General features: G+C 51.3%; 2 protein-coding genes across 3 annotated transcripts; both read right to left on the bottom strand.

Annotated features, from left to right (window-relative positions):
• Positions 1-3,193: 3,193 nt before the first annotated feature.
• neflb (neurofilament light chain b) lies at positions 3,194-6,905 on the bottom strand. Its single transcript, XM_029259541.1, has 4 exons — positions 5,715-6,905; positions 4,848-4,972; positions 4,325-4,635; positions 3,194-3,855 (listed from the first exon to the last, which is right to left on the bottom strand). The coding sequence occupies exons 1-4, from the start codon at positions 6,768-6,770 to the stop codon at positions 3,665-3,667; spliced, it is 1,683 nt and encodes a 560-aa protein (XP_029115374.1). The 5' UTR covers positions 6,771-6,905; the 3' UTR covers positions 3,194-3,664.
• A 3,276-nt stretch (positions 6,906-10,181) lies between these two features.
• LOC108921899 (centromere-associated protein E-like) lies at positions 10,182-18,799 on the bottom strand. 2 transcript variants are annotated; one of them, XM_018731631.2, is made up of 23 exons: positions 18,592-18,799; positions 17,899-18,011; positions 17,175-17,259; positions 16,935-17,103; positions 16,794-16,850; positions 16,319-16,486; positions 15,797-15,871; positions 15,592-15,660; positions 15,145-15,276; positions 14,891-15,059; positions 14,648-14,793; positions 14,271-14,447; positions 13,986-14,180; positions 13,821-13,898; positions 13,168-13,236; positions 12,958-13,074; positions 12,362-12,532; positions 11,837-11,928; positions 11,651-11,745; positions 11,335-11,425; positions 10,990-11,228; positions 10,850-10,906; positions 10,182-10,379 (listed from the first exon to the last, which is right to left on the bottom strand). In XM_018731631.2, exons 1-23 carry the CDS (start codon positions 18,639-18,641, stop codon positions 10,303-10,305), a joined length of 2,691 nt encoding a protein of 896 aa, XP_018587147.2. In that variant the 5' UTR covers positions 18,642-18,799; the 3' UTR covers positions 10,182-10,302. The 2 variants fall into 2 exon arrangements, with proteins under 2 accessions (XP_018587147.2, XP_018587149.2); XM_018731633.2 differs by having other exon boundaries at positions 17,175-17,256.
• Between the last annotated feature and the right edge of the window lie 119 nt (positions 18,800-18,918).

Genomic DNA, 18,918 nt, shown 5'->3' with positions numbered 1-18,918 from the left:
ACATGAGCAGAAATTTCTATTCTGCGGCTGGGCAGCACCCCCCCTCCCCCAGAACCCCCCACGACCCCTCCCAACCCCATCAGGGAAATTGATCTGGCGCCGCTCCCGAACGGCAGTCTGGGGACGCCGTGGCATTCCGGGTGGGGGTGCGAGCACTCGGCCATATTGTGCTCGTCGGGCGCGGGAACCGGAGCTGACGCCGCAGCGCACTCGATTTATTTGCTAATGCTCTGCGCCCTTGGCGGCGTTCTGCCTCAGCGTACATCTGCAGTGCTGGTTCGAGACAGGAGCACTGCCAGAAAAACCATCCTGCATACAGAGCAGGAGACGCTCCCTCCACACGTCCTCTACAGCGGACGTCTTCCACGGAAGCGCTAATGTTACAGCTCCTCTACTTACACAGCACACAAGTGCGACCAGAGGTCTGTTCACAACTCGATCTGTTTGTAACTCCAGAGTCACTTTTACCCCAAACTCGCAATCGATAACAACTGACAGCCCCTCTATACTTGCAGGCTCGGTTTTCACAAAACTTCACTTGAATATCAAAAAAATACACACTTCCATCCCTCCGTTACCAATAATCGCGGTCCTGCAGAGCCTAACCCAGAATCACAGGGTACGCGGCCCAGTTCACCCTGGAAAGGACACCAGTCACACACAGCGTAGCGCTTGTTATTTTTTATCATCTTCAGAGTATATTAAAGCTAAAATGGATTTAAAATGACTGAAAATGAAAAACAGATCATCTCCACAACCTCACATTCGGTGCCGATTGGTGACCAGTTGATCACATGGTCATGACCAGTGTGGGTGGTCGCCATCTGTAAGAAGTGCGTACATAGTGCGTATATAGTTACAATGAGTAAAATCACAAACACGGGCTACGAGCTGTAAACACTGCGGAAGTGAGTTGAAACAAGGCGGTTAATGAAACCTGTTCTGTCGCTTCCCAACAGAAATTATAACAGTGAAAAAGCACAATTAAAAATAGAAAATAGTGGAGGAAAACTTTGTAACGTCATAAATAAATAACTCAGACATTCGTAACACAAGGAACCAGTGTACTTCAAGGAGCTCCTAGCTGCCCTGAACTGCTTTATGTCTGCAGTCAAAGTTCATGGAGCACAATGTGGGGTCACAGCCGCGTTGTGGTCAGTTCAGGGTCACTGTGGGATCTCGCTGCAGTTCTGGGTCGACATGAGGTCAGACCACAACCTCCAAGCCCTCCTTACTGACATGGATCTTCCAGTCCTGGGGAGACCTTAATGAAACCTTGGGGGAGCTCTGATGAGACTGGTGATACTCCACTGTGTGTGGTCTCTGGGAGGTCTCACTGGTGATACTCCACTGTGTGTGGTTTCAGGGAGGTCTCAATGGAGATACTCCACTGTGTGTGGTTTCAGGGAGGTCTCACTGGTGATACTCCGCTGTGTGTGGTCTATGGGAGGTCTCACTGGTGATACTCCGCTGTGTGTGGTCTCTGGGAGGTCTCACTGGTGATACTCCACTGTGTGTGGTTTCAGGGAGGTCTCACTGGTGATACTCCGCTGTGTGTGGTCTCTGGGAGGTCTCACTGGAGATACTCCACTGTGTGTGGTTTCTGGGAGGTCTCACTGGTGATATTCCACTCTGTGCGGTCTCTGGGAGATCCCACTGGTGATACTCCGCTGTGTGTGGTTTCTGGGGGGTCTCACTGGTGATATTCCACTCTGTGCGGTCTCTGGGAGATCCCACTGGTGATACTCCGCTGTGTGTGGTTTCTGGGGGGTCTCACTGGTGATATTCCACTGTGTGTGGTTTCAGGGGGGTCTCACTGGTGATATTCCACTCTGTGTGGTCTCTGGGAGATCCCACTGGTGATACTCCGCTGTGTGTGGTTTCTGGGGGGTCTCACTGGTGATATTCCACTCTGTGTGGTCTCTGGGAGATCCCACTGGTGATACTCCGCTGTGTGTGGTTTCTGGGGGGTCTCACTGGTGATATTCCACTCTGTGTGGTCTCTGGGAGATCCCACTGGTGATACTCCGCTGTGTGTGGTTTCTGGGGGGTCTCACTGGTGATATTCCACTCTGTGTGGTCTCTGGGAGATCCCACTGGTGATACTCCGCTGTGTGTGGTTTCTGGGAGGTCTCACTCGTGATACTCCACTGTGCGTGGCCTCTGATCTCTGGGCATGTCAAAAATGACTTTGGAATGAGACTAAAACACAATCAATATCTCATACACTTTAGAGGGGAACAAAGGGTCCATATGAGAAGGGTACTGCAGCAGGAGATGGGATTCGAACTCAGGCAATATCTGCTACTTTTACAAACAAACTATAAACATGTCCCTCATTTAAAGGGCCGTACAAACAACTTCAGTGACAGCTGATATGTTCCCAGGAGTGTAAACAAAGTCTTAATGTTATGTTAAATAAATGAAATTCCACATAGACCGTGGAAGGTCACGCACTGGTCAGCGCGGTCGTTCTGCTGACCGTCTACGCTTTGCACAGGGAGACACCCCAGCAGTGATTTGGCGAACGTCTCCGTTCAGGACGTGTCCTGCGTCCCGCTCCTCACCTCCAAGACAGGGTCCACACCGCAGGCGGGATGAGCGCTTCCTGCTGGCGTTGCCCATGTCGGCATCATCATTGCCAGCCATTCAAATTCCTTTCATTCTGGTACTTTTCATGTGGGAAACACTTATTTCGTTCCGAAGAATTAAAGGTAATTTGACCCCCTTTGCAACAGGCATTCGCTGAGTGAGCTCATTTTCCACGATGAATTGAGTCTGTTGTGTGCGGAACGGGTGTGTAAGTAATGAGAGTGAAGTACTGTATGAGCACCCTGGTACGCTGTAGGGCGTCGCCCTGTCCCCCCTCCCAAAGACTCCACTGCAGTGAGACACTGTGTGATGACACGGCCCATCAGTCATACACGCTCACTCAGAATAGCACTCGAACCCGGGGTTCAGCACACACACACACACACTCCCTCCAGCATTAGAGCCCTGCTCAGAAATCCACGCTGATCTGTCATGACTGCTGTGTAAAGTCTGATAATGTCACATATTTTCATATTTTATATTTACTTTGAGCACAGCTGTTGAATGTAACTGAGAAGTTGAAGACTAATTTCACTAAATGATGAAATGAAGCACATTGACCTGTGTGTGTGTCACTGAACAAGAGCTTTATTATCTGGCCTCCTTTTGCTGATATAAAAGTCAATATTTCCAGTCAGCGTGAATTCCATCTTTATTTGCATACAGTACATGATGAGCTCTATTCCCTAAGATGCATTTGTCGTCATTCAAACACACTTGTGCTCCGCAGGCAGGCGGCGGCGGCGGCGACTCGTTCGGGGCGGTGCTTCACCGCTCTCTTTGCACCAGTCGAAACAATGGGCTGGGCAGCATCGCCGAGGCCCAGACGATGCCTCCTGCTGTTCATTCACCCGCACACAGGAAAACACACGCGTGTCTGTGATGGTTCTCGCACTCACGCACGCACGCACTGGCTCTGGAGGAATGGTTACACGTCTCTCGTCGCAGCGACTCGATTATGATTTGTTGCATAGAGCACCATTATACAGGAAGCAGCACACTTTACAGGTCGGCTCAGGTTCGGATCCCTCCGCTCGCGGCCCTTGGGAACGATCTGAACGACGGCGGCAGCTCAGTCCTCCTTCTCCTCGGCCTTGCGGTCCCCGCCTTCGTCCCCTCGCTCCTCCTTTCCTGCGCCCCGGGTGTCTCCTCCAGCTCCGCCGCCGGCCCCGCTCTCTCCTTCACCCTGTTCCCCGCCCTCCTTGTCACTGGCGCCTTCCTCCTCTTCCTCCTCCTCGCCTTCGCCTCCTTCCTCAGCTTCACCTTTCGAAGAGACAGGAACAACGGGCACAGAGACTGCTTACACAACAGTCCACGTCGCACTGTTAGTGTCGTTTGTTCGTTCCTTCAAGGACAATACAGGTGAGGATTGCACACTCATTTACCCCGTTATACAGCAGGGTAATCAGTTCAGAGTAAATACCAGTGGGAGGAGGGATTCAGACCCAGGTCCTTCAGGTTGCAAACAACTTTGTAAACACAATTTTTAGCTCTTCATTCAGTCTTCAGTCACATTTTTATTTCGAAGCTGATGCTCTTAAACAAAGGTTTTACTCTTTGCTTGGGCCTCAATCTAGCAACCTTCTGCTTTCACTTTTCTCCCCTATACTGTACTGTGTTGCCTGTTGCCAGCTGTGTGCAGCGGAACTCTGTGGGCGTATTTAGGCTGAACATTAACTATGCAAATGAGCAAGATGCTCCAATGGCCTCGTCTCCTGCGGACCAGTCTAACCTTCTTCCTCTCCATCCTGAACCTCCTTCTCCTCCTCCTCCTGCTGCTGCTGCTCCTCGTCACCCCCCGCCGGCAGGCCCTCCTCGGAACGCTGCGCCTGGCTCGCGCCGATCATCTCGTCCGCAGAGGAGAAGGAGGAGCTGAGCAGGCGCGAGCTCAGCAGGTAGGGGGCGCCGGAGCTCAGGCTGGACTGCAGCGAGAACACGGAGCGGCCGAAGGATGGAACGGCCGACACGCTCTGTGAGAAGACGCTCTGGAGGGAGCCGGCGCCGCCCACACTGAAACGGGTCTCCTCCCCTTCTAGAAGCTTCCTGCGGTGGAGACAGAGAAAGAGACAGAGAGAGAGAAAGAGACGCTCGGAGGGACACTGCCCAGAAACAGGGTAAAGGACATGTGTAGAAGGCATCGCTAGTCCTCATACCATCAATCACTGGGTCATTAAACATGTATCATAAAATATGTATCTTTCAATAATGTTGCAATAGATCATGTCCCCTATGTGTCCAGCTGTCCAGCCACAGACCTGTAGGCTGCGATCTCAATGTCCAGGGCCATCTTGACGTTGAGCAGGTCCTGGTACTCCTTCAGGTAGCGGGCCATCTCATTCTTGGTGGCGCTCAGCTCGTTCTCCAGCTGGCCGATTGCCTCCTGCGGGACAGAGAACACGGCGCACCTTTTAGCGAAGGCCTGAGGCTGCAGGACTCGCACCGGAGCTGCGCGTTGGTCCGCAAGGGGTTCCTGTAAAATGTCGGCTGTATTTGCCCCCTCAAGCAGCCAGTGAGGTGAGACGCCCTCTAGGAGGCGCTCTTCCGAAGCGAGACCTGGGCCGACCGTCACCATCTGGCACGGTGCTATAGACCGGGTCCTCGGTCCAGCGATAACATGGACACGTGAGTGACTGCGGGTCAGGGAGGTTCATGGGTGCCCCAATACTGCACTGTCATCAGTTTTATTGTAGTAATAGTTACCCCCCCCCCGGGGAGATTTGAAATACTGCGTGTGTGTGTCTGTCTGTTCACTTTCCCTTCTGTAACTGGAACCAAACCTTTCACTGACTGTCCACGCTACACTGCCCCTGCGCCTGCTTTTATACTAACTGCGATCGCAGTGGAACGTTCCGCTGGTTTCCGCACGTTTTACCCAGTGTTTCGAACTGAACCTTTATTACTATGCGCTTCATTTCTACTTCTATATTTTGTACGGTTTCTCTTACTCTTCGCTGTCCTAACAGCGTAAAACTGCAACCGGAGCTCAGACTCAAAAAGGGCTGCTCTGGATGCTGGTTTATCCTTTTTACCATAGTACAGGTGGGATTGGATATTGTCCCTGACAACAAAGGTACTTTAAAAACTTGTGGGCGGGGCCAGCGAGGGGCCACTGCGGGACCCACCTGCATGGCGGCGATCTCGGCGCTCTGCTTCTCCTCGATGTCCTGCAGCTGCTTCTCCAGCTCCTGGGTGGCGCTCCGGCACACCTCGACCTCCAGGCCGCGCGCCTTGAGCAGGCGCCGGTACTCGCCGGCCTCGTCGCGGGCTTTGCGCATGTCGTCGCCGTGGCGCGCGGCGCTCTCCGTCATGGTGCTCACCTTGCCGTGGAACCAGTCCTCCGCCGACTGCATGTTGCGTTGCGCCAGACGCTCGTACTGGGCGCGGATGTCGCGCAGCGCCGCCGACAGGTCGGGCGCCGCCGTCTCCGTCTGCGCGGACACCTGGGCGCTGAACTGCGCCTGCGCCTGGAGCTCGGCGATCTCGCCCTCGTGCAGCCGCTTCAAGAAGGCCAGCTCGTCCAGCAGGGAGTCGGTTTGCTTCTCGAGCTCTGCGCGCCCCAACGCCGCCTCGTCCGCGCCCTTCCGCGCCTCCAGCAGCCGCGCCTCGGCGTCCTCGCGGGCGACCGCCTCCTCCTCATAGCGGGCCTGCAGGCCCCGCAGCGCCTCCTCCAGGCGGTCCCGGCGGCCCTGGGCGGCCTGCTTCTCGGCGCTCGCCTCCTCCACGGCGGCTCTCAGCTCGCGCGCCTCCTGTTCGTAGAGCACGTGCAGGCGGGACGGTTCGCCGTTGCGGCGCCGCAGCACGAGGAGCTCCGCCTCCAGGGCGCGGTTGCACTGCTCCAGCTCGCGCACGTGCTCGATGAAGCCGGCGAAGCGGTCGTTGAGCTCCTGCAGCTGGGCGCTCTCCTGCATGCGCACCGCCCGGAAGTCGGAGCTCACCTGCGCCGCCTGGCTGAGGTCCAAGTCAGGTGCCGAGCCCAGCAGGGACAGCGGCGAGGAGAAGGACGCCGTGCGACCAAAGCCTGAGTAGTGCAGCCAGTTGGAGAGGGGAGGTGCCGCCAGGCTGGAATACACCGAGCGACACGGGAGGCCCCCGCTGTTGCGCACCGCCACCCGGGGCCCGGACTCCACATAGCGGTGGCGGTAGGATGAGTAGTAGGGATCGTAGCCTAGCGAAGTCATGGCTCCTCGCGGTGGTTCGCGGCTCTGCACTGCTGCAGCTCCTCCCGGTATTTATAGCGCCGGGGAGCGTTGTGACGCAGGCCATATGAGGGCCACCGGCTGCCAGGATCGATAGCGAGCGTCCTGTCGCGTCTCAGGAACAGAAGGGGGAGGAGGTGGGAGGGGCTCAGCAATGGGCCGATGGGCGGAGCTATATCATCGTGCAAGATGCCTTGCAGAACTCACAAATCATGTCTCTTCTGTTTTTAGCATCTCCGCTGCGAAGGTGCCTGTGACATCGAAACTATGCTTCTACCGTGACGAACGTCTCAGAATAAAGGGGTTCGGCTTCCAGTTCTGCCACAAAGGGACCAGTTTGGAGGAATCGACTGCGGTCTCTGCCCAGCTCTCAGAAAAGGCGTGTTACAGTGGTGCTGATGGATGGCTGGGGGCGGGGGAGGGTTCTATACCCTCTGCACTGCGGAGCTGGAATCACAAGGCAGAGCACTGCAGAGCCCACTCACTGCTGCCCCCTCAGGCAGGATACTGCCACTACAACCCTCTGTGTCCACACCAAACCCTCCGACACCGAGGATGCCGTTTAGACCCGTATGGCTGACCTTGACCTCAGCCTTCCTCTGTCTCTCATTGTCTTTCTCAGGCTGCACTGACACACACTCTCGCAGCTACACGCACATCTCTCTATTACACAAACAGCTGTCTGTTGCAGCTCCCTGCAGAAGATGACATCAGCAGCAGATTTATGGGCAGTGGAGGTAGCGGAGCTGCGCGTGGGTGGGAACGGCTCTCTGGGGTCCGAGTACAAACAGCAGGAGAAGCACAGGTAGAAGATGGAAGGACAACGGCATATTAACGCCACAGAAATCAGCAGCCTGAAATACACCTTACTGATAGATGGACAGAGACAGACAGACAGACCCTAGAGGTGCTCTGCTGCCTGCAATGCAGCTGTTTTCATTGTTCAACAACACAATCCAGAACCCTTTGCAAAGTAATTCTGTTACATCGCTCATCTGTTTAGCTCTACAGCGGGGGTGTATCTACACACTATCTTTGTTACCCTCAGGCCTGGGGGGCTCACAGAGAGACCACCCTTCACGCAGACCCTTGGAGGCTGCGTTCAGGCAACTGAGCAGCTCATTGGAATGGTCCTGGTGTGACTCATCAGGGTAAATTGCACGGTAACTCAGGAGCCATGAGTGGTTTTCTGTGGGAATGAGCAGGGTGTGGGTTTAATGAAGCCATAAAGGAGAACATGGTGAAAACATGAGGTCTGGTGGGATTCTCCAATATGATAAATTACAACCCGCTCCCAGCTGTCGGACAAGCACAATATATTGTACTGTATATTACCATAGATTACTGATAAGAGCGCAGTAAAAAAAGGCACTGTGGGTATGTAAGGACTGGCCAAGGAAAGATGTTGTACCGAAGGGTCGAAAGCTCCCTTTTCAAACTGTACACGTTACAGCTGTATATAGAATTGACCTGAAGTACTGAGGTGATCGTAGCAGATGGTCTGATTCAAGTTTATGGAGCTGTCAGGAGATGAAGAGTGAAATGGCTCAGAAAGAAATAGGTTTGACAGCCTTCTTGAGTGTTGAAAGGATTCAGCAGCTCTGAAGGATTCAGGAAGATCATTCAACTACAGTGTGGACAAAACAGAGAACCTGTGGACTTTTGCTTTCCTCTTATGGGTGGGACCACCATGCAGGCAGAGGTGGGGATATAGTGTCTACCATGTTAGACTGCAGCTGGAACAAGAGCATTCCACGTATATTCTTTCCTCTTTATTATGTGCAATGAAAGTTCATTATAACTTTCTTTTCAGAGTATAAATATTTAATACAAAAAAGTAGCTTTTCATTGTAATGTGCACTGAAGAAAAATGTCAGCTACATTAACAAATGTAAAATAACATACCCCCATGTTGCAGCAACAAGTTACCATCACATGAGGAATGTTCATTAGGGATTCTAGAATTTGCCTTGTCCAGTTGCTCTTTGTGCTTTGAGGAACTGAGAGACATAAGAAGCAACTGCTCAGCTTCACTGCAGTTTACACATCCAAGTCCTTAACCACTGCACCACTGCTGGAATTGTGGCCTCCTCAGCTGGTCCTCTCTCTCTCTCTCTGGCCTGTCAGAGTCCTCCTGGGTCGCTCCACTCATCCCGTGTTCCTCCTTCTGGGCACTAGCCCACAGTCTGTGCCGGGTTCACCGAGTTCAGACCGATGCTATTTGGCTCCGGGCCCAGGTGCCCATTAAAGTCCTGCTTCTCCAGACCATCTCCAACTCCATCTCTTTCTGGACAGATGACCTCCGGTTCCCTTCACTCCAGCACTGACAGAGCAAAATGTAAGTGCAAAGCGTGCTTACTGAGAAGCCCCAGGGTTGTGGGTTTAAGGGCAGCTCCAGCTGTGGAAAATATAAAAGGAGTCCCTCAGCTGAAGTGACTCAGTGGAACAGAGCCCCTCCCAGAGTCCACCATGACTCTGGCTACATGAATGCAGGAGGATGGATGAATTCAACCAGGAAATAGTTCATTCAAAGCAGTGCTTCAGTACAGAGCAAGAGCTGCACTAATTATTAATTCATCTCACATTTCTCCTATGTGAAGTTTGCACACTTGTATCCTTAGCTGCAGTCAATAGGAGGTAAAAGGAGCAGTAAAAGGGACAGTATGGAAGGGTACAGGTAGGGGATGGGCGATGACAAAACGTTTGCGCTGAGCCGACAGATGAGATGGACACAAGGGAGACCCCCCCCCCCCGCCTGATGAACCAAGGAGGGAAAGAGGCAACGCAGCACCTCGCAGTCTCTTCTGGAGCCTGGAGCACTGCAGCTTTCGAAGGATAAGGAGTCCCCCCCCCCCCCCCCCAATCACATCTTGACAAAAGGTCAGAAGGTACACTTTTTACATCAGCAATGAATTCAAGAATCAACCATGTTGAGAACCTCCCATGTTCCTCTTAAAGAAACCCCACTGATCTTAAGTGATGCCTTTCATGAATGAATTATACAGGACCAGACTTTACTGATGAAACTTCCTCCAGAGACTTAGTGGCAGCACGCGCTTGCACTGATTTATCCTGTTTGGCAGTTAACAGCAACAGCCTCTCTAATTTATTCTCTGGTTTGTAAAGGCTCCATGAAACGGGGGGGGGGGGGGGGTGCACACTATATGAGCACTGGAAGACAGTTTAACTGCCTCACAGCATTTCTGTGTGAACATGGTAAGTCACCTCAAAGGCAGCAGCTAAAGGAAGAGATGACAAAATGTATATGTACTGTAGTATTTGAAGCACTCAGCCACCCACCTGCCCAATATTCCTTCTGGGCACATTAGGCCATTTACAGCTACAGCAGTCACAGCAACAAAGACTGAACAGACATCTGTGGTATGTGGTTTTTTTTTTTTAATTGACATTTAAAACATTGTGAAATTAGGCTATACACTGATATTATACACAAAATTTATAAAAAGTACATAAAAATATGTATACACAAGGGGCAGGAAGGGCACCTCGGTTCTCATTGCGCTTTGCAGTTGTCCTGTCTGGGTGAAGATGGCAACGGTGAGCCATTCTCCTCCACAGTTGTGTCAAGGTCTAGATCGGGGAACAAAGGGGTCACCTTAGAGGTAGGTGGACAATGACTAGATGAATCTTAGTGGGATAGAAGCAGAGTCAAGCAGGGGCTATAGCGAAAATGACTCCGAATGAGTGGAAAACACTTCCCTTTGCACCCATTCACCACTGCTTGATAACAGATTCATCCCATAAACACGTGCAACGTTCCTCATCTTGCTCATGATCAGTGACACTCAGGAAAACTGGAGAGGAGCTACTGTATAAAGACCGTGGAAGTGACTTGAATGCAAGTGGAGGGTCAACACTGGTCACTTTTGTGGAAAATGGACGAGTTATGAGAATGCAATTAAAAATGACTCAACTGGACAAGGTGCACATTGAGAAATTACTAACATGAGGAAACGTGTAGAATTCCCAGGTGTCAGCAGGGCATTTGTGCACACAGTACCAACCCCCAGCCCAGCCACCTGAAGCTCAAAGACTGTTACCCTTCTGCAGAGCTCTGAGATGTGCCCAAGCAGCCCCAGCAGGGGGGAACGCCACCTCTGAGAAACAGAGTACCACATCACTCAGCACACGGCACTAGGCAAGCAAACACACCAAAGAGGTCGGGTGACGCCCACCGTACCGGGAATGGTCCCCAAGCTGGAATTGTCGAAGAACTGCCGGGGGCGGTTGAGGTGCACCGCGTTGTGACGTACATCAAAGAACTTGCTCTTCGGCGACTCGAAAAAGTGGCCCTCAGAAAGGATGAGGCAGCGCCTCCTAGTGGGTGTCGTGTGGGGGGACATCTCGCTACGGTTCTCCTTCAATTTTGTGGCTCGCCGCCTCCACTTGGCAGCTTGTCCTCGCTGGTCGGCCACATGACTGTCCACGCAGAGGGTAAGAGAGAGGCAGCGTGGTTCAGAACCTCCCCAGTTTGAGCTTCGTCGCCATCACAACGTAAATGCTGCACACGCAGAGGAACACGTACCTCTCATGAACATCACTCTTCAGCTGTTTCACCTCGTCTCGCTCTGTCAGCAATGGGCTGAGGACAGTGCGCCCTCTGCTGGTCTCCACAACTGTAGATAGGCATGAGACAACATGGAACCAAGTGGGTTGACAGAGACAGAGGACATGTGTGCACAAGTCAGATAATCAGAAGGGTAGGGTTACACCTACACGATGTAGATCAAAAATTTAAAAATGCAGTAAAGAGCACTGTAAAACCAGGGCGAGAATTGTTTGTGGTCCTTTGGCCACTAACTCCTCCTTCCCCCTTCCTCATCAGCTTTAATAACACTCACTGGACTTGTCAGCTGGTTTCCGTGGCCTGACCAGGACCTCCGTCACTGACCATACAGTCTCCTCTCGGTGGTCCAGAGCCATTGGCTTCACCAGCCTGTGGGACCATGCAGGCAAACACTGAAGCAAAGGTGGGCTTAACCAGTTTGACACTGGAGCTGAGGAATCTCTCAATCTCACACACGTACTCTTCCTGATGGCAGGAGGACAAATCCGCCCTCTCCAGATCCATCTGGAAATCTGGGCTCCTTGGCTTCTGCAGCCCCAATGCTCCACACACCTGATGGTGAAACCAGAGGAACACAGATGCTCAACAACATACCCTCAACATCACAGGGCCAGATGTCACAAACCCTGCAGCACCTTACAACCACTGTCTACTCTGTGGGTGTGAACCTACAACCCTGAGGGCAATGAACTTTATACTGATCAAGTACATCAATTCCTCAAACTCCTGTTGGGGGGAGTTAAACTAACAGTACTTGTTAGCAAAGAAGAAACATGAACAAATGCATGTACAGTATTTCTACAAGACACTGTAGTGGTTTTCATGGTAAAGACCCCATTATATGAGGGTTGACTATTGCTCATTTGCAGAGTGATTATCTCCTCAGTAAAGCAGAAATACCACACAACATACTCAACCCGGTAAAGATGAGGCTCAAACCCACAGCCCTCAGGTTAACTAAACCACCTGGGGGGATTAAACTCACCTGTGCCAGTTTTTGCTCGAGAGCTCGAATGGTGGTGTTCTTCAGCTCCAGCTGGGCACAAGTCTCCTGGAGCTCTGTCTGCAGGAGGTGCATCGCCTCCTTGTGGGTGGAGACCTGGTGCTCAGCTTCAGCACGGGCCTCCTCTAGCGCTACCAGGCTTTGCTGCATCGCCTGATGAAATGAGTAAGTCAGAACCACAGCATTCTGGTGCAAGATGGAAATTGGGAAGGCCACACTACTGTGCAGAGAGATTTTTTTTTTTTTTTTTTTTTTTTTTTACATATAACTTGTTTTTATTGTTTCGGATGTAGAGGTAAAAAGTTGCTAACGTTGACATCTCAAATTATTGGTCAGGTTCTTTTTAAAAAAAAGAAAAAAAACCCCTCCCTTTCAGTGTTGATCCGTTCCTCCTAGAGCCACATACACTGTTCATCTACTTACTGATCGGCGAAAGTGAGCAACAGCAGCCTACAATGGGCATAAAAGCTTTCCTCAAGAGCAGACGCTGCAGGTCCACTTAGAGCTCACTGATCAGCAGATGGTCCTCGATTCAGATACCAGGAAGTCCATAAAGAGTCAAAGTGGCACTCAGGTACCTCCAGCTGTGACCTGGCCTGCTCCAGCCTGCTCCTCAGCCGCCGTTCTCCACGGTCAACACTGCTCCTCCTCAGCTCAAGCAGAGCCACCTCCTCTGGACTCGCACCTATGAGCAACTGCGCAGGAAATTGCTTTTAATGGCATGAGAAACAGGGATGATGAGAGGGCCAAGGGCCCCAGTTTCCGATGTTTGCCACAGTGCCACGGACCTCCAGCCGGGCCTGCAGGTGCTCCTTCTCTGCCTTTACACTGTAAAGCTCCTCACCCAGTCGCTGAATCTGAGGAAACACAGTAGTCTTAAGGGATCAACTTCATTTGGATGTGTGTCACCCTCTCCAAGTTCAAAAAGCAGACCATAGATGTGCAGAAAAGGGCAACACTCACTTCTGTCACCTCTGCAAGCTGGTGGGCGGAGCCTAGCGCACAGCACACCCATATTAACAGATTAATTAGGACCTGTTGCTGGTCTGTGGACTAAGGGAGACTTTTGGGGAATGCTAGAAGGCAATGCCACAACTCCCTGCAGCAACCTGGGTTTGGGTCCTGTGGGCCTTTTTGGTTACTTTGTGTTGCATTTTAACCTTTTCAGGGCCCCAGCTGATTTGACTAAATTATCACAATAAAGCCCTTTTGTTCCCACGACCTGATATCCTCACATCTCCCCAGAACCAAGGCCACACCTCCCTTACTGTAAAAGCCATGTTGTCACAGGATCGAATTGGACTTGACAGGCCTTATTCCGTAAAACACTTTGGACCAGAAACTCTGGAGACCCTTAGCCGCCCCATGTTCTCAGCTCCACCACACCGCAACTACCCGAGAAGCCATGAGCCTTTCAAAGAGACCGACTGCATCGACGCACCTGCTGTTGAAGCTCAGGCTGTTCTCCCTTGTCCTGGGATGGTTGCTCCAGGTCCAAGCACTGCTGGAGCACAGCTGCCTGGACGCATTAAAAAGGCAGTAAAAAGGTTTAACGAAGCCATTCCAAAAAGCCTTAGACAATTTCCAAATGCTGACCAAGTCCTACCATCTCACTCTCCTGCAGCAGTCTCCTAAAGTGAGACACCTCCTCTTGCAGGACCCCCACTTCCTCCAGGAGTTGGTCTCTCTCCTTTGTGATAGAGGTCATGTGTGACCGCAGGTCCTCTAACTCATCCTGCAGTTGCGCACACAGGACAGAGTCTGGATCCTTAATTGTCGTTTCCACATCCTCCCTCAGGTTCTGTGGGAAGGTCACAGATACTTAGTCTACTTACAGCATGCCTCTTTAGTTTGACTTTTGGTCACCTCAGCAAGACAGACAAGCACTAACCTCAGGCTGCAGCTTTTCCCCAGCCTCCTCCTGCAGTTCCATAGCACCAGCACATTCTTGGCTCATGGATATGCCCTGGACATGCTCTGCCCCCTGCTGGTCTTCCCCATATACACATGCCAGACTAGCATCTACACAACTCTTTCCCAGGCAGGGCTCCCCAGTGTGGTCCCCTGTCTGTCCAGGTAGAAAAATTACAATGTACAGGTAGGTGGGAGACTTTACAGTGGGGGAAACTAAAGTATAGAAGTAAACTGTACCAACGCACCTAGCTCTTGAAGGTAGTAGAAGGGACAGAAACAGGGGAGAGTTAATTTAAAAAAAAAAAAAAAAAAAAAAAAAAAAAAAAAAAAAAAAAATCCACAGGAGATGTTTACCTGTTTTACCGAGTTGTCTTCCACTGGCAACTTGGAAAAGCACTCCAGCTTGGCTAGTCTGGCCTGCAGGGTTCTCTCCCTCTCTTGGGACCCCTCCAGCTCCTTCCTGAGATTAACGAGGGCTTCTGATTCAACATCACTGTGATCTAAAGACAAGAACAAGTCATAACCCTTTGTGAACTGTTACCTCTTGTACCTACCTGGCTGCCAGGTGAGCCAGTGGGCGTAACCCAGGACACCTACCCCTTTCCCTTACAAGAGAGCTGAGCTCGACATTCTCCTGGAAGACCTTATGAAGCTCCTTCTGGAGGTCTGCTTGCATCTTCTTAAAACGCGTCTTCTCCAGCTCCAGCCGCTCACGCAGACGCTGCAGCTCAGCCTCCATCTTCGTGTACCCGGTTGTCATGTCCACCTGAGGGTAACAAGAGCTCAGGGTGATACACCATCCTGTACAGATGGGCCACCACAGGCAGTTAAGGTGGTATACAGGTACCCACCTCTTTCTCCCGTAGTGCTACCATCTCTGTGCGCAACACTGCCCACTCCTTCCTCGCGTCCCGACTCAGGGTCTCCGCATCCTCCAGAGAGCGCTTCAGCTGCCGGATCTCCTGGGCCGAATCCTTGTTCCGCTGCAAAGTGTGGCAAAGTGTACAACAAGTGGTGAGCATACCTTTGGTGAGTAGAGGAACCTCCAACCACATCGCTAAGTGACTCAGGCCACTAAGAGAAGCTGCTGGAACCAGGTGCACCAGGACCATTGTGTTGTGGAGGCCCACGGTGCAGTAGGACTCTTCCACACAAACACCAGAGGACAGCCCTTCACAGCAGCCACCGACAGCGCAAATGCAGAGTTTCATTCTTCACATAAACCACTGCGATCTTCCACAGCAGTACTAACAAGATGCACGTGAATAAGAGCAAAACGAGAGAAGACGTAAACTCACCAAACCCTGCAGTTCCACGATCCACTCATCCTTCCGCTTCAGCTCGGCTGACATGGCAGCAAGGTCAGCCTGTAGAGCACAAACTCAGCTGATCCTCCACAAGAACTCTGCTACATCAGCAGGACAGTCCACAGGAGACTGATTTCACAACTGCAGAAGGCCACCGGACCCACCTCACCCCAAGCCGTCACATGTACAGCCTTACCTCAAGGTTCTGAATGTAGGCTGCTGATTTGTCTGCTGACTTCTTTAGAGAGGAGATCTCAGACAGCAGCTCCTCCTGATGAGTGAAGCAACAAGCAAAGGCAATAGGAGGAAGAGTTAGAACAGAAGAGAGCTGTTACTGTAACCCCCCGGGGCCACACTGCAGCAAGTCTTGTACACCTCTAGCTCAATGGCATTCAGCAAGAACTTTATGTTAACAGCAGGTGGTGTTGTTACCAAGGCTGGCTTGCACAAAAAGGATGCTGGTTCAGAGTCAGCAAAATTAAATAATTTATATATATATATATATATATATATATATATATATATATAAAAAGTTGTTTCGTGAACATTAGCAGCACAGCCATGGTCCTACACTGGACCAATAAGACAAGTCAAATCTCAGACAGTGCAGAAAGCCCTTTTAAGAACCTAGTAAAAGCTCTTGTACGACAATTAAATACACTGACACTCAACTGACCCCCCCGCAGGTTTCAAGCTCCATCCACTCTTGGAACAGCACCTCATATTGCCTGGTGCTCTCTTGCTCCAGAGCCCTGAACTCCTCCACTTCTCTCTTCTCCTGCAGGTCCCGAAGGAGGTGCTCCTTCTCCTGCCTCAGGGTCTGGTTCTCCTCACGTAGGGCACAGAACTCCTGTTCAATGAGGTCCCGCTCAGCAGCCACAGCTGCCTATCACAGACAGCACCGTAAAGTCAATGGAGGATGAAAAGCAGATTAGAAATTAAAAATTCAACTGTAGGTACATGACACATAAAGGGACAGCTTGTAGCGTAGTGGTTAGAGTTACTGCCTTCGGATCCAAAGGTCACAGGTTTGAGCGAAGTACTTACCCTACATTGCTCCAGAAAAGTTACCCAGCTGTATAAATTAGTAAATAAGTGCAAGCTTGTAACTATAATAACCCTAACCTTATCATTGTAAGTCACTTTGGAGAAAATGAATAAATATGAAATATAGAGTAAAAAGAGTCACCAACCTTCTCAGACATGAGTGTTTCACACAGTTGGATCGTCTCCCTGAGGTCCCTCGTGTACTGTAAAGTAACAAGATGACCGTGGTTTAAACGCTCATGTTCCACAGCAATATTACATTATCACAGCCTGCTGGAGGAACCCACCTGCTCCTGGAACTCCTGCAGATGGGTATGTGCTCCAGCTTCCAGATGCTTCTCCAGCTCAGCCACCCTCTGTTCCAGGGGAGCTGCCCTTTCCAAGCTCTCTGTGTGGACCTGCTGCTCCAGGCTGCCTGTTACCACCACACTCTGGTGGCACAGGGAGGCCAGCTCACTAGGGGAGGAGGAGGATTAGACGGAGTTCAAACCCACCACTAATAAAAAGAGAAGCGGAGACCTACTCACCTGGCCGAGAAACTGCAGTTCACCTCCACGGCAGAAAGGTGCTCCTCCAGGATGTCGCAGTGGGAATCTGAGCTTTCAGCCTCTGCTTTATCACAACCACAAGCAGGAACACACTTTCAAGTGAGCTATATGTGGAATCAACTACAGACCATGACAGAGTTTACAAGTCTTTGGGAACCTATTGTTGGCAGCCTTTACCCAACTAGGGCGAAACCATTACTCAGTGCCAATACCAGTGTCCTATTGCAGGGTCACAGTTGTGCAGAGTCCATTGTGGAAGCACAGGGCGTGAGGCAGAGTACACTCTGAACAGGACTCCGGTCCATTAGAGTGCAGTCACACACACACACACACACGCCAATTCAGAATCACCAAGTCAACCAAAAGACACACCTTTGGACTGTGGGAGGAAACCCATGCAAACATGGGGAGAACATGCAACCCGCGCACAGGCTGAGCGAGCATCACACCACTGTCCAAGCACATAGGCCATGAACTCTGAGGCACCAGTGCTACATGCTGCACCACCTATTTATCACATACACTATTTGTAGCTTTTAATGACATTTCTTTTTTCAGCATCTCAAAAAAAAATAGGAAAGGCCAATGACCTCCAGTAAATAATACATACAATACTCATGAATGAGTGTAAATAAAATGAGGACAAAGAGTGAGAATATTGAGATGTTAGTGCTCTAGGACTCGTCATGATGATGAGACGCACCAAAGCTGAAGTTCCTGGTGGAGTAGCCATCGTCATCCTGAGACGCCCTCTGCTCGTTACCTTTGAGACACAGAACCGGGGCCTTCGGGGTGTCCTTGTGTCCACTTTCGCTGCTGGACACGAGAGAAAACAAACAACGTGCTATATAATTATGTGACATGATTAAATTAATGCATGTCAAGTGTCCAGCCATCACAATGGCCATTCAGCCAACGGTCCAGAGTGTGAAGCAGGAAACACCGGAGGATTCAGTCCATCGGATCGCAGTTCAGCCCCTCAATACAACAAGAGGAGAAAAACAGAGCAGTATGTGATGATCATCGTGATGTGGTGGGTTTTTCACACTGGTGTTTTCCGAAGGCAATCCAGGCAGGCAGGCTCGGCACGTGGCCCAGTGTGTGCGCGAATGAGAAAAAACCCAAGATGATGAGAGAAGGACAAGAAGATCATGCCGCAGCAGCAGCCTGCTGCTGGTGGTGGTGGTGGTGAAAACGGAGCGCCGTCATCATCATCATCATGTTACATGTACGCGAAACGCGACCGTAGCGTAGGGCCTAGCTTAAACTTAAACTTTAAAGTCACGCTGAGTAACACGTTCCCGAAGGACGATTTTCTCTACAGGAAACAGCAGCCGAATCGAATGCAGAGAGTTTAAGAGGCCCTAAACGGGTCTGTAAACGAGTCTCGTCTCACCGCCGCCGGGGCGCCGCCTCAGCCGCCGGACACGCGACGTCGCCGGTCATTTTTCACTGCGCCGCAGGGCTCCGGCTCTTCTACGGGGGCCTGCAAACCGAATGTTCAGCGCTGCACGTCTGCGGTGTGTGTGTCTGTTTCTGTCTATGTATTTATGCGCTTAATTTGCAGTATTTTTCTAACGTCCGTCAAGAACAGTCCTGCGCATTCTAACGCAGCTCGACTTGAAGGTTTGAATCGCCGCTCTTGACGCCCATTGGTTCGCGTCACTACGTGGACAGAACCACCGCAGCAGTCCGCGGGGGGGGGGGGGAACGTATTAACAAA

This window comes from Scleropages formosus, chromosome 17 (genome assembly GCF_900964775.1).
Source record: "Scleropages formosus chromosome 17, fSclFor1.1, whole genome shotgun sequence".
Classification (NCBI taxonomy): Eukaryota; Metazoa; Chordata; class Actinopteri; order Osteoglossiformes; family Osteoglossidae; genus Scleropages; species Scleropages formosus.
This window is presented reverse-complemented; position numbering and strand designations above follow the sequence as displayed.